Genomic DNA, 22,800 nt, shown 5'->3' with positions numbered 1-22,800 from the left:
AGTCAGGTAAAGAGCTTTTTTTTGTCTTAAAGGGGCAGTGTTTTATTTTGAAACAGGCTTGGATATGCTAAGTAGCCAATAGGCAGAGGGTAGCATAATTTGTCTGATTCTCTGTAATAATGGTATGGGAATAATAATGCATTTTCTTTTGTAAAGTGGTTTCATTTTCACATTTTCACATTTTCAGTCACCTCCTTGTCTGAAGTACAGGTGTATAAACAGGTTAGTGTCAAGCCCTGTATGTAAAAAAAAAAGAAGAAATGTAGGCCTATATTGAACGCCACACATTGGCTGCTACTGTAGGCTGCATGATAGAACCGCTATTTCCATGTTAAAATTTTAAGGGATGCATTTTCTCCATTGTTTTTAATGGTAGGCCACTCTGGAAGGCCTACATTATGTTCAAATAGCCACAATAACCTACTTGGCCACTGTTAAAACTGTAACTTACAGTGGGTACAGGGTCAGTGTTCTGAAATTTGCTCAGTGCCACATTTTTGTTTTAGGGAACATTGATTATGTGTACACGAACCACCTCCACTACTAAACTGATGACATTGACCAGGCTCACCTTCCAACTTCATCTTCTTGGCCTCCTCGTCCTTCCTCTCCTTGGCTTTCAGCACCTCATCGGTTTTAGCTGGAAGAGAAAGAAACCCTCATGAGCAGAGCAAATAGCACATTTCTTTATCTCTTGTAGCAACAACATAACCAGCACACGTCGCTGAGCAGTGTATTTGTATCAAGTGTTGTTTTCTCTGTTGTTCCCTAACCCGATAAACACGATAACCTCTCTCACTTTTAATATAGAGACCTAGCTAGCTTAGTCTTATGTTGAAGAACCCACCTAACTCTTTAGGTTTAATATCTCACTCTTGAATTTAATAACTGAACTCGGGCCTTAGATTTAATTGCTTATCGTTCCTCTTAAACCTATTAATCCATCTCCCCGATCTGGTTTCTTACGGTCTCAGGGGCCACCCAGGCTCTGCTTTTGGCCTGCGCATTATCCCAATGAATTGTTCTCCCAGCGTAGTAATGGGAAATCAGCTCAGAAAAAGCGACTGGCTGTAGAGTAAGAGATAAATCAGATCTGGGGGGGCCTCTTGGTTTGCTAGTTTATTGAATCTAAATTGCAGCCCCCTTGCCCCTCCGGCCCCCTTGTGTGGCGCCCCATGCACATCATCCATCTTGTAGGCTGATAATGGAGCCGGCCCAATTCCACCTGATGTTTGCATTATTACATTTTAGCACGCTAACGAGCTGCGGCTAATCCAGCCAGAGAAGAGGAGGAGGACGGGATTGGATGCAGCAGGCGGGGCCTGCATGGCATTTTTTTGTATTATTCTCTCTTGGTCTCTCCGTTCCTCGATGATGATTTGAATGAAACATAGACCCGGCGTCGCTACATAGCTCTGTAGGCCCCGGGGCTCCCCGAGCTGCAATTACACATATAATCACAATTGGATTTCAACAGAGCCCACAATTCTCATCCCCTCCTTCCAGCCAAGACAGAATGAAGTGTAAATGAAGTGAAAGACTTCTGCCATCCCCAACACTTTGTTTTATTATGACCAAATTTAATCAAAGTCCCCATCACAGAATTGTTAGGAAGGCAACGATGAACTGGAGTCTCTAATAGACGAAGAGATATACTGCCAATATTGTTCTCTATTTGCTGAGAGATATTCCCCATAATCTATTCATATTGCGTATATCTGGCCGTGTGTACGCTGTTGTTTATGAGTGTACATTACCAGTGTGCTGGCTATATAACAGTGGCGTGGTAAGCTTGTATTAAGGTTTTACTAATGTTTTCCAGTAGCTCTCCTTATTGATGTAATTAAATAGGATCTGGCTCCGTTGTGAGGCCCGACTTTCATTGTTTGTGGGGGCAGGATCCCCTGGAGGCAGAGCGGAGATGAGAGATTGATAAACAGTTTGATTTTGTGCTATCGCCCCGAGCAGTATACTGGAGAGACAGAGAGAGACAGAGAGCGAGACAGAGAGAGAGACAGAGAGAGACAGAGAGAGACAGAGAGAGACAGGGAGAGAGACAGGGAGAGAGACAGGGAGAGAGACAGAGAGAGAGACAGAGAGAGAGACAGAGACAGAGAGAGAGACAGAGACAGAGAGAGAGACAGAGAGAGACAGAGAGAGACAGAGAGAGACAGAGAGAGACAGAGAGAGACAGAGACAGAGAGAGACAGAGACAGAGAGAGAGAAGAGAGAGAAACAGAAACAGGGAGAAAGTGTGCAAAGCAGAAGGATAAGAGAACCAAGTAAAGGGCTGGAGGGGGGAAACAGAAAATAAATGACAAATCACTCTTCACTGTCTCACTTCTTTCAGTCTTTTTTCACCTCTTTTATCTGTCTCACTCCGTGGCTAGTGGTGATGGAAGGGAGGTGGTAGCTTGGCGGGATTAGGGAAGTTAGAAGCCATTTGGAGCTAAGTCATTGTGCTAAAGAGGCAGAACGTCAGTCACATCAGACTGTGGCTGTTGAGTTAAGCAGCCGTGGCACTAGTGTGACAGCCGTTTTGTCTACGGCAATTATTAAACAAAAACGGCAGCCGAGGAGTCACAGGGAGAGGGCACAACTTATGGCGTGCATCGGTGTGTGTAAACACACTAGCACGCGGGCGCAAACACACCCCTAGTCCATCCATATGCAGTCACACAAAGACCTGTTCGCTCTACTTCCACATACTGTATGCACTCACAAACAAACACAGTACACCCACATTCATTTCAAATTAGTTCTCGAGTACAGTGTTCTCCTCTCCCCTCTCTGTTTTGGAAAAGTTTAAACTCATTAAGTGTAATGTTATTGCAGACTCAATTTTACACCGTTCACTCATCAACTAGTAAGATAGCAATAAAGCCCAATGGCCCCTCGGAGACGTTAATGCTTTGAAATAAATGATATACTGCAACAGAAACGTAATTAATTTACAGGCCGTATTGATAGCCCTGCCATTCTCGGCACTATCTTTTTTAATCTCGGCTAACATCTTCATTATTGGGGGAAATCGCCCGAGTGAAGGAACCGAGTCATCGCTGATGAATTGCCTGAGAGAGATGCGGCAGCCCACTCAAATGTTGTGTCTCGGCGCATCAATTTCTCTTAAGCATTTCATTATGGCGAACAATAAACAGCGTTGGCTATAACATATTTTTAACGGTGTAGTAAGTAGAGGAAGTGGATTCTAGGTATATGAGAGGGGGATTCAAATCAGTCTGTTCTTATTCTGGTTTATGCGAGGAAGACACGTGTGTGTGATAGAGAAGCATGTTTGTTGTATGCACGTATTAGAGACAGACACACAGGAAAATAGGTTTTGTGTGTGTGAGGTTGGAGGTTACCGTTATTAAGACGGTTACTCACTCTATGGACACTATGTTAACAAACCTCCTTCAATGCCATACAACACTCCTTCCTTGGCCTCCAACTGCTTTAAAATGCTAGTAAAACTAAACCGATTGGTGCCCGCACCCGCCCGTCTGACCAGCATCACCACTCTGGACGGTTCTGACTTAGAATATGTGGACAACTACAAATACCTAGGTGTCTGGTTAGACTGTAAACAATCCTTCCAGACTCACATTAAGCATCTCCAATCCAAGATTAAATCTAGAATCAGCTTCCTATTTCCCAACAAAGCATCCTTCACTCATGCTGCCAATCATACCCTCGTAAAACTGACTTCTGATCCTCGACGATGTCATTTACAAAATAGCCTCCAACACTCTACTCAGCAAACTGGATGCAGTCTATCACAGTGCCATCTGTTTTGTCACCAAAGCCCCATATACCAGCCACCACTGCTACCTGTATGCTCTCATCGGCTGGCCCTCGCTACATATTCTTCGCCACTGGCTCCAGGTCATCTATAAGTCGTTGCTAGGTAAAGCCCCGCCTTATCTCAGCTCACTGGTCACCATAGCAACATCCACCCATTTGCATGCACTCCAGCAGGTATATTTCACTGGTCATCCCCAAAGCCAACACCTGCTTTGGCCACCTTTCCTTACAGTTCTCTGCTGCCAATGCCTGGAAAGAATTGCAAAAATCACTCCAGCTTCTGGAGACATATCTCCCTCACTAACTTTAAGCATCAGCTGTCAGAGCAGCTGACTGATCACTGTACCTGTACACAGCCCATTTGTAAATAGCACATCCAACCACATCATCCCCATATTGTTACATATTTTTTTGCACCCCAGAATCTCTACTTGCACACCATCATCTGCACATCTATCACTCCAGTGTTAATGCTAAATTGTAATTATTTCGCCTCCATGGCCTATTTATTGCCTTACCTCCCTAATCTTACTACATTTGCACACACTATACATAGATTTTTCTATTGTGTTATTGACTGTACATTTGTTTATCCCATGTGCAACTCTGTGTTTTTGTCTCACTGCTTTGCTTTATCTTGGCCAGGTTGCAGTTGTAAATGAGAACTTGTGGCCTACCTGGTTAAATAAAGATGAAAAAAATACAAATAAAACTGGCAGAGAAAATCTCCCTTAGAGCATGACTCAGAGGCATAGCCCCCCCCCACCACACTCCTACTCCAAAAACACCCAACTCTACCTATTCTCCTCCATCACATCCATCCATCCCTGAGCACCAGCGCTCTCGCTTTCTTTCTCTCTCCCCTTCAGCCTCAGGCCTCTCAATCAAACCAAACAACACTCATCCTGCTCCTCTGTGATTAATTACTCAAGCCAGAATATCAAAATCAAACACCCCCGTGTGAGGAAAAGGGGCTCCACTTTAGAGCACTGCGCCCACCGAGGGCAGACAGACAGGGGGACGGGAGGCTACGCTTCCCTGCCTGCCTGTGTGCCTCACACACACACCTCTACCCCCATCCAGCCCCCACCCCCTTAGAGAAGTCCGGTCCATGGGGGAACAACCCTTGCCCCCCTCACACCCCGCTAGTCTCCTCTGCATTTCCCTCTCGTTCGTAAGGTCACTGGTCCATCAGGTGCTCGTTCCCCTTTCAACCCAGAAGCAGGGGTTTTACTACTACTAAGTCTGTATCATAATGGCACCCTATTCCCTTCGTAGTGCACTCATTTTGATCAGGGCCTCAAAGTAGTGCACTACATAGGGAATAGGGTGCCTTTTAGGATGCATCATACTACTACTGCTAGTAGTGATGGCGGTGGAGGTCGTGGTGTAAGGAGGGGGAGAGGGAAGGGTTTTTAGACTGATCTACACTGACTAACTAATCAGATGGGAACACCATCCATCATTTTCCCTCAACAGGGCTCTCTATTACCCCCTCTAACATCCCATTCACATCACCCAAACACCTATAGCTAAGCCACGTCGAGACATGATCTGTGTCCGAAATGGCACCCCATGCACAATGTAGTGCACTACTTTTGACCAGAGCCCCGTGGGATCTCCTACGGGCCCCGGTCAAAAGTAGTGCACTAAATAGGGAGCCATTTGGGATGCACAGAGACGTTAACGAGAGAAGGGACCTGAGGAAATCAACGCAAACAATGGAGTGGACGGAGGGGAATAGATAGAGTGGATTGTGCGAGGGAGTAGCCTGGAGGAAGAGCTCATTTACACACTACAGACTCCACTCGAAGAACCTCCAGGAAATGCAAACAGAACCTCTGGTCTACTGACACAGCTCAATAAGTTTTGCGGAACAACAAAGACTAACAGTTAGCAAATAGTATCAAACCAAAATGGAAAACAGTGAGATAGAAAAACGTAGAGAAGCACTGTTCTGACTGAAATAGAGATGCTAAAAAAAGTCAGCTTCTGAGTATTACCCACTCCTCAACATGTTATGGATGTGTGGGTAGGGGTGTGTGTGTGTGTGTGTTAGTGATGCGTGGGTCAGCTGTTTGTTCGCCCGCAATTGCTAATAACCCAAGTCTTAATTGAAAGAAAAAAAGAAAAATCAGCAGACACCAAGCCCTCCATGGAATGAGTGACACCCCCTGCCCTAGAAGACTAAATAAACCCTTGCTCACCTGAAAATATGTCATACAGCGATAGAATGAAAGCTTTAATCTAGCTGACATCTGTAAAGTTTGTTGTTTCATCTCGGCTTCTCTCTCGCAGCAAAGACGTTTAGGGACAGTTCCCTTGACGTGCCATATATGAAGTCCCCGTCTTGTGACTGTCGAATTTATATAGCACCTCACAATCACCACACAACATCTTTCCCAAGCATTAAGCTACTGTTCAGGACCTCCCTTCTCTTTATTTTCAACTCTCTATTTCGCAGCTTTTCTCTTATTGAATGAAACTCAAACATTGTCCTTTTTCCCTCAGTGGATCGAAGTTAACTTTTTCTGCTCAAAAGCATTTGGCGTGTATTTGGCGTGCGTACAGTTGGCCCTAAAGCTTAGGCACTAACACCAGATAAAACATTATGAAAGAAAAACCTCAACGTAGCCTATAGATATGAATTGCACAAGAATGATACATTTATGGATTTTTTTATGCATTGTTTCTACTTAATTCAACACAATATTTTTATGACCCTAAACTCGCCCGCCCCGCAGATATAACCGCGGGAACTGCGGGTTATAAGTCAATCTGCGCATCACTAGTATGTGTGTGTGTGTGTGTATGTGCTGTATGTGGGTGAGTGTGTTTGTACTGTATGTGAATGTGTGTATGTGCGTTTACAGAATGTGTGTTTGTGTTCATGGGTGCGTATGTGCTGTATGTGGGTGAGTGTGTTTGTACTGTATGTGAATGTGTGTATGTGCGTTTACAGAATGTGTGTTTGTGTTCATGGGTGCGTATGTGTGTGTGTATGGAGAGTAGAAGGGGGGTTCCTGTTATCCACCCGCCAATCAAAGTGAATCTGAATGTCAGGAGGAGAGGAAGCATGATAAATCAACCTTACGCCCAACGACAAACATAATATTAGCAGCAGCACCGCACGATTGGAGAAATGTCCCATTGAATCAGGAATGCACTTTACAGTGCGCCACAGCCAGGCAACCTGCACAATGCAGACACACATACGTACACACACACACACACGCGCACACATCCATCCATCCATCCATCCATCCAGCCGTCCACAGGCCAGGAGACGAGAGGAGAGACAGATTTAAGTGAATAGGATGAAAGGATAAAATTATCAGCCGTTAAATGAAATTGAACCCTTGCGGCCTCTCTAGGCTTCCTTTAGCACTAGAATGCATGTGGCGTCACAGTTTGGAATAATGAGGGCAAGAGGTGAAGTGTTTCTCACCAGGGCACTGCCACTATCTGCCACTAGGTGGCACAGGATACTGTGTGCCATAGTAACAGATGAGAATTACCAGAGGCCTGTGTGTGGGTGTGTACGTGCAGATGGGCTTAAGTGCATGTAGTCCTATTAAAACCAGTTCATGTACACCTTGTAAGGCATAATTTTGAACAGGGGAATCAGGCTGGTGCTTTAATTTAATTGAACAGTTGAACAATAGGTGGGTAGAGAAGCATGATAAAAATGTATTTACAATAATACACAGACAATTATGGACAAAAATACACTGAAACAGTTTTCTATAGTAAATAGAAAGTTTGAGCAAAAAACCTGGGATGTATTCATTAGTCCACACTGTAGCAACATTTTTCACAACAGCAAACGTTTTGCACTAAAAAACACAAGTTTTAATTGGACAAATTCAGGGAGGTCAATCCCTGTTCCGTCCTGTTTGATTTTGTTCGGTTCCAAGTGAATACACCCCTGATAAGGGAGGGCAGAGACACCAAACCAACTACACGGCCTGCCATCCAGCCGTGGCCTCTGATCTACTATCAAGAGAATTTAATGACGGCCCATAAAATATTAACAAACAAAACAATTAGAACGAGATATCTTACCAATTCAATCAATTATTCATTGACAATCGTCTCAGAGGCTGCTTTATTCCCTGTGTTTCCTGCTATATTCTTAGAAAAAGCTTCAATTACGAGGCTACACACTGGTTCTATCCCATCCTGATGATGGATCACCCTAGTGCACAACAGTTTATTTCACCTTTATTTAACCAGGTAGGCCAGTTGAGAACAGGTTCTCATCTACAACTGCCACCTGGCAAAGATAAAGCAAAGCAGTGCGACAAAAACAAAAGTTACACATAAACAGAGTTACACATAAACAAATGTTCAGTCAATTACACAATATTTTTTGTTGTTGTTAAAAATCTATATACAGTGTGTGCAAATGTAGAAGAGTAGAGAGGTAAAGCAGTAAACAGGCCATAGAGGTGAAATAATTACAATTTAGCATTAACACTGGAGTGATAGATGTGCAGATGATGATGTGCAAGTAGATATACTGGGGAGCAAAAGCGCAAAAGGTTAAGTAATAATATGGGGATGAGGTAGTTGGGTGCGCTATTTACAGATTGGCCATGTACAGTGATCGGAAAGCTGCTCTGACAGCTGATTCTTAAAGTTAGTGAGGGAGATGTAATTCTCCAGCTTCATTTTTGCAATTCGCTCCAGTCATTGGCAGCAGAGAACTGGAAGAAAAGGCGGCCAAAGGAAGTGTTGTCTTTGGGGATGACCAGTGAAATATACCTGCTGGAGCGCGTGCTACGGGTGGGTGTTGCTAACAGTAGTGCCCTACATAGAGAATAGGGTGCCTATGGGCCCCTGGTCAAAAGTTTTGTACAATATAGGGAATATGGTGCCATTTGGGACGCAGGCTGACTGTCGGACTACGGGAGGGGAAGAGGCACAATCAGAGAAATTACGTCTCACTGTGGAGGCTTGAAATAAAAGCAGAGTTCTTCAGGCTGATGAGAAATCCAATTAATTCAAAACCATTTGCGGTGATGAGGAGGAGCCGTTCGCTCTCTCTTTCACCCAAGATTTTCAACAGATGCCAATCAAGCTGCGAGTAGGAGGGGAGTTGGGGGGGGTATGAGGGGTGCAGAGAAGCCAGTTTTCACCGATCTCGGAATCAGACAACACATTTCCAAATGAGAAAAAAAAAGAAAATAACTTTTTACGCATTTTCCGTCAGAGAGGAAACAAACTGTGTCTATGTGAGACCACAGGTGATTTTCTACTTAATAATCAGAATGAACCATGAGGTTTAAGGTCAACAGCTTGGTAAGAGAGACGGTAAAGGCTAGTTTTCATTTTCCACATGAGACATCTTAGGCTCTGCTTTGACTGCTTTTATTCAGGACCAGTTAAGAGTTCCAGTGGACTATGCTGCTGTTTGTTTATGGGCTGTTGGTGCTGCTCTCTGTGCCCAGAGATGAGGTGAGGATCCTGGGGTGGTGGAGGCCCCTGTCCTGGGCCACAGCAGGTCTTCACCCACCCAGCTACACCATGGACCTCCCAGGTCCCTGAGCACCCAGTTGCCTAGGCACACGTCCCCCCCCCCATGCATGGGTTACAGAGGCGAGGGTCCTAGTCTCCTATCCTGGGGCCAGAACCTTCCACAGCAAGGCTAGGGGGCTCACTTCATGTGGGTGCAGGAGCAGGAGAATGAAGATTGTGTGTGTGTGTGTGTGTGTGCGGTTCAGCACAGAGGCAACCTTCCTCTCCCAAACCAAAGAGCGAAGCTTTCCCATAATTCCTCAGTTTCACCGCTGCCATTTAGGGTACGGGGGCCAACACCTTCAGTCAGAAAAAGGGCTTCTGGGAAAGGCATGGAGGATCACAGGCCTCTGGCAGTCAGGTTGGGGTCAGGGTGAGATGACCTTGTGGACCGTACATAGCCCTGAGGTTGAAAATATAAACACTTACTAAACAGCCAACCACAGTTCAGTTGAACAGCCAACCAGAGTTCAATACCACTATACCAAACAGAGTACATAGAAGTGCCTTGACAAACACTAGAAAATATAGACAAGGTCCTGAAAGGGCTTCATGAAGAAAATACATAATGCAGATATCAGAGTGAAATATTCACGAGGGCTGGGACACTGGATGACACCTCTCCCCCGCCATCCCTCCACCCTCACCCTGACCAGGTCTCTTCGTCACTCTCCTCTGCCCTTTTCTTGCTCCCTTGGTGTATCTCTCTCTCCCCCTCTACCCCTATGCTGCTCTCCCTCTCGCCTCTCCTTCTGCTGTGCTGCTCTCTCTCCTCCTGCTGTGGCAGGAGACTGCCTCTTTGAACTGGTCCACTGCTGGGATTTAGGAGGGATGGAGGGAGGGGTGGGGGGGCACACAATGCATGTCTAACATGCTGTGTTTATTTTTAAGGATGGAGTGTCTTTAAGTGTTCTTGTGTATTTCCTCTAAGAATGTGTGTCTGTGGTAGAGTATCAGCGTGTGTGCATGCATATTGTCATTGTGCACATGGGTGGGGAAGGGTGTGCGCGCATGGTGTGTGGGTGTAGTGTGAAGTATACGAGTGTGTAGCAGGGTGTGTGTTCCTGACTCGCTGTGTGGTGAGAGTGCTGATGTGATGAATGGAGAATAATAGGCTGGGTTTCCGCGCTGACAGACAGCGCAGGATCTCATTGTGACTGAGTGGGCGAGAAGAGGGAGGCTTGCAGCTTGAGCCGGACCCCCGCACATGAAACGCAAACTCTGGGCGCTAATCGGCCGGCCGACACAAGGCGAATCAGGAGGGCGGCCACTTAGAAAGAGAAAAGAGGGAGACCCAGGCCCGGTGTAGTCTCAATAGGGCTCAGCAAGACTGTTGATATCAGATAACAAACATGGAGGACAAAGGTGGTGGAGACTTGGTGGTCCTCTGGGCATGTGTATGTGTGTGTCTGTGTGTGTGTGTCTGTGTGTGTGTGTGTGTCCAAAGTCCCCTCTGGAGAAGGAGAGAGATGAGGATGTGGACGTGGCCCCTGGACTACAAACAGCAAGGACAAGACGCTCCACTGAACACTACAGGCTAAAATAGAGAAGGGAGCAGAGAGACAGAACACATCATTAGAAGAGCTTTCTAACGATAGCGAGAGAGATGGGTTTTGCCCGATCAGGTATGAGAAAGAAAAATACAGCTATCTAGGTATAGTTCTTATTTTATACAGAGAGATAAAAAGAGTGAAACAATAAGAGAGAAATAATGAGAGAGCAGGGAGAGAGAGAGAGAGAGAGAGAGAGCGGTAGAAATGAGCCCCCCCCCTCTAAGGCACCCAAGCAAACCCCCTTCTCTCTCCCGTCTCATCTCTTAATGCTTATTTTCACCACTTTGCTTAAAATATTGATAATCAATTAGGCCCACGTCTGTTTTGCTACAGAATCTGTGTCACGGTCTATCCCACTGTCAGAGCCAATTCGCCGCTCATTCAAAGTTCATTTTTCCCCTTGGCCGATTTCTGCCTTTGGAGGAGTCATTAACCGGGGAACATAGCCCGAGGTGCAATCACCTATTCTCTTTCATTACAGGGGAGATGGAGAAGGTGAGAGAGATTATTAGAACTTTGGAATGATCACAAAGCTTCGGAGTCGCCTGTCAGATCCCCCCTACGTGTAATTCATCTGGCCCCGGCTCCCCACTCACCCTCCTCGGCCCCCCTTTCCTCTCTCCTCCTCCCTCCTTTCCCCCGCGCCAGGGGTTTGGACGTAGACATTATTCATGAACATCTGCAGCGCGCTGAATATTCCCACTGCCTCCGCTATGATGAAAAGGGAGCTGCCCCTTTGACTTTAAAATGAACATGCCGGGCAAAAATATTACGGCCAAGCCGAGCACTTTCATTCTTTTTCCTCTGCGCAGTGCGCACAGAGATGGGATGGGAGGATGATATAGGTGGAAGGAGGAGTGAGGTACAATACGATACAGAGGGAGAAAAAGGAACACGTCTTATATTGGAGATCTTCTAATATGGTTACAACAAAAAAAACTATACCGACTGGAGAAAAAAATCTACAATGTCATAATTAGGGCAGTAAGCATGTTCTGTAACCATGTTGGTTCTGTGTAGCCAACCCAGCCCAGGGTTGTGTTCATTAGGCACCAAACAGAAGGAATCCAGACTGAAACAGGGGGTTACAACGTGCACCTGTCCAATAAGAGATGCTACTCTTCGCGTTCCGTTGCAAAACTTTCAGTTGCGTGCCCTAATGAACACGACCCAGGCTGATGCAAGGAGTGTCCGTGCAGCAGGCAGACTTATGCTGTTCTCAGGTACAGCTCCCCCCGGGGGTCTCCACACATGAAAGAACAGCCAGACATATAGACGGACGGACAGGGAGGTGAGCCTTCTTCCTCCTCTCACACCAGTGGAGGAACTGCTGGACAGAAATCAAACTAGACACTGTGTTGTTTATCCTTACATTTACATTTAAGTCATTTAGCAGACGCTCTTATCCAGAGCGACTTACAAATTGGTGCGTTCACCTTAAGACATCCAGTGGAACAGCCACTTTACAATAGTGCATCTAAATCTTTTAAGGGGGGAGGGGGTGAGAAGGATTACTTTATCCTATCCTAGGTATTCCTGAAAGAGGTGGGGTTTCAGGTGTCTCCGGAAGGTGGTGATTGACTCCGCTGTCCTGGCGTCGTGAGGGAGTTTGTTCCACCATTGGGGGGCCAGAGCAGCGAACAGTTTTGACTGGGCTGCGCGGGAACTGTACTTCCTCAGTGGTAGGGAGGCGAGCAGGCCAGAGGTGGATGAACGCAGTGCCCTTGTTTGGGTGTAGGGCCTGATCAGAGCCTGGAGGTACTGAGGTGCCGTTCCCCTCACAGCTCCGTAGGCAAGCACCATGGTCTTGTAGCGGATGCGAGCTTCAACTGGAAGCCAGTGGAGAGAGCGGAGGAGCGGGGTGACGTGAGAGAACTTGGGAAGGTTGAACACCAGACGGGCTGCGGCGTTCTGGATGAGTTGTAGGGGTTTAATGGCACAGGCAGGGAGCCCAGCCAACAGCGAGTTGCAGTAATCCAGACGGGAGATGACAAGTGCCTGGATTAGGACCTGCGCTGCTTCCTGTGTGAGGCAGGGTCATACTCTGCGGCTGTTGTAGAGCATGAACCTACAAGAACGGGCCACCGCCTTGATGTTAGTTGAGAACGACAGGGTGTTGTCCAGGATCACGCCAAGGTTCTTAGCGCTCTGGGAGGAGGACACAATGGAGTTGTCAACCGTGATGGCGAGATCATGGAACGGGCAGTCCTTCCCGGGAGGAAGAGCAGCTCCGTCTTGCCGAGGTTCAGCTTGAGGTGGTGATCCGTCATCCACACTGATATGTCTGCCAGACATGCAGAGATGCGATTCGCCACCTGGTCATCAGAAGGGGGAAAGGAGAAGATTAATTGTGTGTCGTCTGCATAGCAATGATAGGAGAGACCATGTGAGGTTATGACAGAGCCAAGTGACTTGGTGTATAGCGAGAATAGGAGAGGGCCTAGAACAGAGCCCTGGGGGACGCCAGTGGTGAGAGCGCGTGGTGAGGAGACAGATTCTCGCCACGCCACCTGGTAGGAGCGACCTGTCAGGTAGGACGCAATCCAAGCGTGGGCCGCGCCGGAGATGCCCAACTCGGAGAGGGTGGAGAGGAGGATCTGATGGTTCACAGTATATCCTCACGATTATTAATTATATTATTATATTAATTATATATAATTATCCTCACGATCACCCTCAGAAAGACTCAACAATTAAACTCCTTGGAGAGCTCCCTTTGGTTTCAAAACACCTTACAGAGGTTATGACATAACGTCATAGCTGGCCAACTATGATGAGTACATCAGTCCAGTTTTTGAGCATGTAACAGCCATTCATTTCACATCGCGCAAAAGGTTTTAAGTATTTATTTGTGCGTGCCGCCTCTTGCAATTTAGCCGGCTACATTTCGGTATGCGATGTGCACCCGTCTCGCCTTGCTGCTCCTCAGCAGTGCAGTATCGGGTGTTTCCATACAGTGTAACGGGCACAACATGAGAATGCCGGTCTGAGCCTTCGCCATCATTACAGCAATAACCAGCCTCGTTTTACAGCTCGTTAAAAAGCACCCGCTGATTTGACACGTTTGCCAAACATGAGAACAATCGGATCAAATGTACACAACTTTCAAACTAATCTAATTTGCGGGCGGCTGCTGCAAACTACGGATGGGCCTTTAAACGGCTCCATCTGGGTTGACTTCTATCTCTCTCCTCCTTCTGAGCAACAAATGGGAGTAAATAATGAATAAATGCAGCGATACAAAACATTTTTTGTTTACAAACACACTCAAAAAGGTTAAGTCAGTGGGGTTTGACATGGACTGAAATGGGTGCTCGACTCTTGTTTATTACAAATGGAAGACCAAGTTTACTCTGGCAGTTAGAGGCAAAATGAGGCTTGACAGCTTTGTCAGGGAATTTGAGTGGTTCAGTGGCAGGGCAGGAATCGGGATGATTCTACGTCTTTCATCTCCAAATCGCGGCCGTACACTCACCAAGCCTCCTCCACAGGAAAACAAAATTAAAACACACACCCCGGCCTGCCACGGTTTTTGTGGATGACAGATGATTTTCCAACCCTCGTCAAATTAGAAAAAAGCTATATAAAAAATATATATAAAAAATATGCAGACCAGAAGTTTGGATGCTCTGGACTGACACATAGCAAACATGAAAAGAGATGTTAGAACTCTTTCTGAAAACTAGAAATAAAAACACTAACAACTCCTGCTCTCCCTTTCTTGGCCGGTGCTGTATTAGAGCTGATGCCATCCCACTCAGCATCACAGTGACCCTCCTCTGAACACTGCCTCTCCCAACAGAGAGCTTCCAACCACAGGCTGAGGGCCAACCTACAGGAGTCATTCCACTACCAGACACCCCACCGGCCCACTGCTCAGACCCCACCGCTGGGCACTGGGAGCCAGGCCCAGCTTCTCCATCTCTCCCCGACTCCCATTTGCCTCTAGGAAAGGCCGGTGGAGAGAGCAGTAGCGTGAGGAAGAGAGAGAGAAAAATAGAAAAGTCAAGGTGATTGAAAGAAAAGGAGGGGACAAAGGAAGGGATAGAAGGAGGCCTAGCCACAAAGGTATTGTAGTAACACTCAGAGCCTTGACTCCTTCTGATCTGCCATATCCGCTCAGTCGCTTTTTCAATTTAGTGAATTTGTTCCTCTGTCTCTCCCAAGCGAGGCGGATGAGGTATGAAATTAATCTTTATCCACTTTTTGTGGCCTTACCTCCAAATGCACAATGTGTGTCGGTAATTAGCCGCAGTGCTTCATTCCAGAGCTCTGGCAGGCTCCTCCGTGTGCCAACTTTTCGCCTTTTGTTCTCGCCGCACAATGCCGCCCACTCCAGCCGTCTCTGTGCTTCCCTGCTCCACACCCACACAGGGCGTTACACAATTCCCTCCAAATGTGCTTCGATTTAAAAACCCATTACTTAGCCCCTGTTGTTTTGTTCAACGCAATTAAAAGAACACCCCCTTCATTTTATTTGGTGGAGCAGCCTTTGCGTTCCTTGGCCTTGGCTGGCGTAGCTAGCACGAGCCATGGCCGCCTCAGCCCGTCTAATTCGCAGGGTTTTGTTTGGATATAGGCTTAGTTTGGCTTTCCATTTGAAACTACTCTACTCTCTGCCTCGTTTTATTGCCCCGACTTGATCAGCTAGTAACTTAAAAAACAGGTCAATCAAGACAGATGCCAGCGGAGAACTACTGTCATGATGCAGCAAACCAGTGAATTATCCTGAACAAGGTTAAAAGGCTACTACTATACATTTCTGAAAAGCATTCCCGAACTCGAACATTTTTAAATCCCGATTTCAAAACATTCAGAGGGACAAAGTTACCTGGCCCAGGTAATGTTAATGATAGGTCTGGAGACCTTTTTGGGAGTGGGCCAGGGCAGGGTGGACAGCTGGCCTGTAATTCACGCTGAGACAATGACTCTGTAAACTACAGGCACACTCAGACACTCTCCCTCCTCCCCTTGATCTAAGCCCTTTGCTTCTAATTGAGTGGTTTGGAGTCTCTTCCCCACTTACATTAGCTCTGGAGTGAGATATGGAAACTTTTTAGGCGCGTGTGTGGGGAGGGTGTGCGTCTGTGTGCGCGCGGGCCTGTGTGTGCCTGGCTGAATGTGAGTGTGGACCGTGTGAAAATTGTAGCGTGGAACTCAGGTCACAACGTTTCAGGAGGATTCTGGGAAAAGGGCGTGGGTACAGAGGCAATTCCCATAGCGCTCTGGTCAATAGTAGGGCACTATGTGGGGAATAGGGTGCCATTTAGGATGTAGACAGAGCGAGAGGAAGAAGACTAGCATCATTCTTGGTGACTTCTCCTGTTTAACATAGCCAACAACGTCAGACATGTTTTTAACACCCAAGGAAAATAACACACTTTCCATGTACATTGTGATTTTAAGGGCTCAGTTGATCAGAGCATGATGCTTGCAACAGTTCATTTCCAAGTAGGCTACTGTTTTCTTATTTAATTTTTTTTTACAAAACCTACTCATGCACAGCAACATTCTCTTACTACTAATGCATTCTCTTATACATTTCTAATAAACTTGAAACTTCCAGTAAACCTCTACTGAACTAACATTTAGGCATACCCTCCTAATGCTGTACCTCAGTCCACATTTCACCTGGTAACGCACGTCATGTATATAGCAGCCACAGTAGCTGCCACTAGGCCTATAAAGCACCCTCTAACACTTAACCAGTAGCACTCAGTGTGCACACTCATTTCCCTACACTGTGTTTAATAGCCACAATTATCAAGGAACCCTGGGTTTCATTTTCAGCTGACTTGTTGAATTGTCTGTAATTGCATTATGAAATGGAGTGTTGACTTGCTGTAATTGTGAGGTAATACCACTTTAGTGATAATGAGAATGTTAGATATGACCGACTGTGCATATTAATCATTCCAGAAAAATTCAATCCGGCCCGCCTGCTAAAGGGCTTCCGTTTAATCAACTTAATTTATAAAACAACCAACTCATAAGGCAATTACACGTCTATATTTTAATCTAATGAATAATTCATTATGGACAGAATTGTTTATGCTGAAATTATTGTAGTTGCTTTTGTTAATCATCAACGGGAAACTGCACCGATGTTAGATTTGATATATTCAGTGAAGTGGGTGGCAGAGTCAAGCAGAAGTTTTTGGGTGAACCATCGGTTCTTTCGTTTAGGTCCTGAGGCTCAGGTCCACCACCTGCACCCCACTCTCTACATCCAAAATACACACACACACCTCTCTCTCTCACACACACACACCTCTCTCACACACAAACACACACACACACACAACCCTCTGCATAACTGCTAGCCCTTATCGATCCCCCTTTTAAGCTCCTGAATAATAAATTCCAGCCCCACGCCCCAAAAAAGCCCAACTGTGGCGCAAAACTGGCTTAAACTGGACTAATTACATCAGCGCTGAAAGGAAATCATTGATCAACAGCATTATGGGAAATTTAACTGCCACCCCAAACTGGATCAAAGTAAATGAAGTGGCTTAGCGGGATCTCAGGGGGGCTCTGCCGGGGGAGTCCGGATTAACACCCCTGGACAGGCGCTGACGCTAACACACTCACCAGACCTGTATGAATATACAGTACACACACCAGGGACCCGGGTTGTGGCAGGTGTGAGTAGAAGGTTGTTATTTATTAGGATAATCACAGACTAACGTAAGTCTCTCAGATAGGTGCCTTAAACCTCTGAGTGACAGACCAATATGGAGGGGGGCAGAGATAGTCTTATACACCTTTCAAACCAAGATGTTTTTCCGACCAACTTTTTGCAGGTATTTCTGGTGACAAAGCCTATATTTTTTTACTTCCGCCAACATACCTAGTCATGACTGCGTTAAAGTTCTGCCTACGACTCTAGATTTGAATATACTGTACCAGGGGGGGGTTTAATAAATGCATTCTGCAGAAGAAAATGGTATAGGAAACCTACAAAATAATAGCAAGAACCCCCTCTGCAGCTTAGAAAATGCTGTCATAATGCTGTGCTGATAAACATTTACAATACATGTTTAACACCGGAGATCAGCATTGGCACGCACTACGCTCTTAAGCTCTTGATGGTTGCTAGGCAGCGCCCCTTACTACTATCATCCTGGTGGTTCTAGACTTTGTGAGGCATGTCACTTCACCCATCTCTTCTCATAGCCCACCACATGCACTGTTTTCTTAACCACAACCGGATATACCCATAAAAAATTACTGTGGGGATATCACTGAATGAAATTAAATATTGGAATAAAGTAGGCTAATGCAGTTGAAGGCATCAAATTGTTATAATACATTTGATTGAAGCAATAGCCTACCCGGGTGTGGTCAACTATTTCAGCACCGTTTCGCGCTGCTTTGAGACAAGCGTGGGGTCCTGATAAATCAATCAATGTCCGATTTCCTTTTCACCGAATCTCCGTTTGGATATTGGTAAGGCTAGGTTGCAGAAATGTTAGCTTAGTTGAGGTGAGTGCTGCTCATGATCATCTTGTCTAGTTGGCTCATGTATTAGCACTGACTAGAACATTTTGCCAGCATATTACGCAAGTTGATTATTTTTCTCTTCACTCGCAGTCGCTTAATAGTCGAGGCCTATTCCAGACCAAAAAGCCTGTGAAACAAAATCAATGAATATTTGGTTAATTTTCTAGCTGTGCAAATTAGTGGTGATATACAGTAACCCATCTATGTGTTTGCTCATCTATCACAGATCAGAAACATTTAGCATGCAATAATGAAGCCTAAATCAGGAGTAGGGATATTATTTTGCTCGATCGCGTATAGACCACTCAAAAAGTCCGCTGACGTTGTGAAATATGAACGCGAGACTCAAATGCTTTTGAAAATATAGATCGCTATACATTTATAAATCGCTTGCCTCGGGCTCTGTTTCAAAACATCACATTTTTTTTAGATGACAGAGGTTCCAACCAACACGTTGCCATGACACAAGTTGTGTGAGGAAAAATATTTCATTATATCCTTAGCCTACTATAACATGTGTGCTGACTGTGATCAGGGTAGCCTGAGTGTCTCTTGTCTGTGGAATGAACAAAATAACTATTAATTTCATGAGCAAGGCGCAGCCATAGAAGCGGCACTGACCAGTAACATATTCAAACTCAAAATATGCCATTCTATGCTTTTGAAAATACATTGTATTAGTCTTATAATGTTTATTAGGACCTGCCTAAAACAAATTAATAAATGGATGTCTTTGTGATGGTGTATATTCAATGGGTTTATTAAATCGAAGTCCACCCATGTTGGCCCAATTTTGGCAAGAATGTGGTAAAATAAAATAAAAAAATATTATATATATATATATATATATATACACACATCCATTCAGCTGATGTTCTGAAAGAGCTGCGAAATCTGGACCCCTACAAATCAGCCGGGCTAGACAATCTGGACTTTCTTTCTAAAATTATCTGCCGAAATTGTTGCCACCCCTATTACTAGCCTGTTCAACCTCTCTTTCGTGTCGTCTGAGATTCCCAAAGATTGGAAAGCAGCTGCGGTCATCCCCCTCTTCAAAGGGGGGGACACTCTTGACCCAAACTGCTACAGACCTATATCTATCCTACCATGCCTTTCTAAGGTCTTCGAAAGCCAAGTCAACAAACAGATTACCGACCATTTCGAATCTCACCATACCTTCTCTGCTATCTGGTTTCAGAGCTGGTCATGGGTGCAACTACTTCTCTGATAGAGTTCAGTGTGTCAAATCGGAGGGTCTGCTGTCCGGACCTCTGGCAGTCTCTATGGGGTTGCCACAGGGTTCAATTCTTGGACCGACTCTCTTCTCTGTATACATCAATGAGGTCGCTCTTGCTGCTGGTGAGTCTCTGATCCACCTCTACGCAGACGACACCATTCTGTATACTTCCGGCCCTTCTTTGGACACTGTGTTAACAACCCTCCAGGCAAGCTTCAATGCCATACAACTCTCCTTCCGTGGCCTCCAATTGCTCTTAAATACAAGTAAAACTAAATGCATGCTCTTCAACCGATCGCTACCTGCACTACCCGCCTGTCCAACATCACTACTCTGGACGGCTCTGACTTAGAATACGTGGACAACTACAAATACTTAGGTGTCTGGTTAGACTGTAAACTCTCCTTCCAGACCCATATCAAACATCTCCAATCCAAAGTTAAATCTAGAATTACCTTCCTAATTTCGCAACAAAGCATCCTTCACTCATGCTGCCAAACATACCCTTGTAAAACTGACCATCCTACCAATCCTCGACATTGGCGAAGTCATTTACAAAATAGCCTCCAATACCCTACTCAACAAATTGGATGCAGTCTATCACAGTGCAATCCGTTTTGTCACCAAAGCCCCATATACTACCCACCATTGCGACCTGTACGCTCTCGTTGGCTGGCCCTCGCTTCATACTCGTCGCCAAACCCACTGGCTCCATGTCATCTACAAGACCCTGCTAGGTAAAGTCCCCCCTTATCTCAGCTCGCTGGTCACCATAGCATCTCCCACCTGTAGCACACGCTCCAGCAGGTATATCTCTCTAGTCACCCCCAAAACCAATTCTTTCTTTGGCCGCCTCTCCTTCCAGTTCTCTGCCGCCAATGACTGGAACGAACTACAAAAATCTCTGAAACTGGAAACACTTATCTCCCTCACTAGCTTTAAGCACCAACTGTCAGAGCAGCTCACAGATTACTGCACCTGTACATAGCCCACCTATAATTTAGCCCAAACAACTCTTTCACAACTGTATTTAATTTATTTATTTATTTTAAATATATTGTATTTACTTTGCCACCATGGCCTTTTTTGCCTTTACCTCCCTTCTCACCTCATTTGCTCACATTGTATATAGACTTGTTTATACTGTATTATTGACTGTATGTTTGTTTTACTCCATGTGTAACTCTGTGTCGTTGTATCTGTCGAACTGCTTTGCTTTATCTTGCCCAGGTCGCAATTGTAAATGAGAACTTGTTCTCAACTTGCCTACCTGGTTAAATAAAGGTAAAATAAATAAATAAATAAAACATATATTTATTAATTGTATTGGTTTATTTTACCACATTCTTGCCGGGAGAAGCCATATATATATATATTACACACACACACACACACACACACACACACACACACACACCATAGTCTGTCTGTAAGATGTTTTACAGTCTTAATCTCAGAGTAGGAGTGCTGATCTAGGATCAGTTTGGATAGATCATAATGGAGAAGACTTATATGGACTCTATATCAGCATTCTGAGATGCTTTGTGGATACAGGCTAGGAACTAGTTTAGACAAAGCAACCCTAAATGTTCCATCAGACCCACTCACCATTACTCTCACTGTACACATCCCCACTAATATTACTCCACAATACTACATTTCCATTCAACCTCATGTCTCTCCTAGGGCTTTCACCATACACCACCATGTCTATACACCTGGGCCTGTATTCATGAAGCTTCTCAGTGCAGAGTGCTGATCTAGGATCCGTTTTATAATTTAGATTTTGAGGAATAAGATTACATGGACAAGGGTGGGACCTAATACCAGATCAGCACTCCCCCCGGCCCTGTGGGGCACTGGGCCCTCCTGTCTGTCACAGACCTGTTGTTCAGGGGCCCATTGTGGGGGTAAATGCAGGGGCCCCTGCTGGCTGATTTGGCCACCGATTGGTGCCCTGAGACCCCCTAAATTTGTCCCCCCTGTTCCCCCAGGAGCCTCTCCCCTGCTGGCTAGGGACTCCTTCATGCCTAATTAACGGTCCCCACGCTGCCTGCCATTCACACACGCAGGCACACGAGCGCACACACACAGCTCAAGACAACTACCTGAGATCAACCTGCCCAGAGCAGACAGGTGTGTGTGAGAGTGGGAGAGAAAGAGAGAGAGAGAGAGACGGAGAAAGGGAGAGACGGGGGGAGAGAAAGAGAAGAGAGAGAGGACAGAGGACAGAAGGAAAAAAGGTTGCACCAAACAATTACAACCTATAACTGAAAGTGAGCAGTTAATGCAAAGAAGACGAGGGTTTCTTATTGGGCATGTTCAGGTAAGTCCCTCCCTGTTTTTGGCAGTTTGCATCCTTGTAAATATAACCCTGTATTTCTCTTTACCAACTGATGCTGCAAACACCAGGGCCCAGAAACAAAAACCCACTCCCTCACCCGGCAACTATACTGTTTGCTGTGCTCACACAAAGTTACAGGAACTACACTTGCACTTACATTGTGCCTCAAATCTACTTACCGGTAAATCCCGGGCTTACATTCAAGTGACATAAGCGGTGGATATTGAGTGAATAGGTTTACATTGGCATTGTTCTAACGGAGCTTTTGTGGTGGAATTTGCAGGAATTTGTTGGCCTACTGTTTTGTCACCAGAGGGAAGAAATTGTAGGGGGGAAAATTAAGTCTTTTGTTGGCCCCCGTGTTGGTGAGAGGGGGGTTAAGATGATTTGGAGGACTTTCTTTCTACTATCAGATCATCTAAAATGTTGAGCGATTACAACCAATAATCAGGAGGCTAGCCTATACCGAAGATGTCTGTGTTTGGAAGATAAAGAAAAGGTTTGAGACAGATACGTGAACAACAGAAGCCTTCTATGAAAGAGAGGATAGGAGGTGGAGGAGAGATTACTCCTCACACAATAATATATATTTCTCCCCTTCCCTCGGATTCCAAAATGACCTTCTCTCTCTCTTTCTCGCTCTCTCTCTATCCAGTGATCCCATTTTTCCCGGGCCAAACTGAAATGGCTGAAAACTGCCTTATCAAAGGGACTTGTACTGTAGCAGGCAAGCGGGGCCAAGTGGAGATGTTTACAAGGCGAGGGCAGAGAAGAAGAGGAGGAAGAGAAAGGAGAGCCCAAATCCCGCCGTAATTCCCCCAGCTGTAATCCACTAGGAT

General features: G+C 45.5%; 1 protein-coding gene across 2 annotated transcripts in view; it reads right to left on the bottom strand.

Annotated features, from left to right (window-relative positions):
- Nucleotides 1–22,800, bottom strand: part of rsrc1 (arginine/serine-rich coiled-coil 1) — a 193,465-nt gene that overhangs the window by 30,858 nt on the left and 139,807 nt on the right. For both annotated transcript variants that reach the window (XM_065000175.1, XM_065000176.1), the window contains exon 7: nt 572–640. In XM_065000175.1, coding sequence (XP_064856247.1) covers nt 572–640 — 69 coding nt within the window. The remainder of the gene's footprint in view (nt 1–571; nt 641–22,800) is intronic.

The sequence above is a fragment of the Oncorhynchus nerka genome, linkage group LG14, assembly GCF_034236695.1.
Source record: "Oncorhynchus nerka isolate Pitt River linkage group LG14, Oner_Uvic_2.0, whole genome shotgun sequence".
Taxonomy (NCBI): domain Eukaryota; kingdom Metazoa; phylum Chordata; class Actinopteri; order Salmoniformes; family Salmonidae; genus Oncorhynchus; species Oncorhynchus nerka.
The sequence above is the reverse complement of the archived record's forward strand: the minus strand, read 5'-3'. Positions and strand labels throughout refer to the sequence as shown.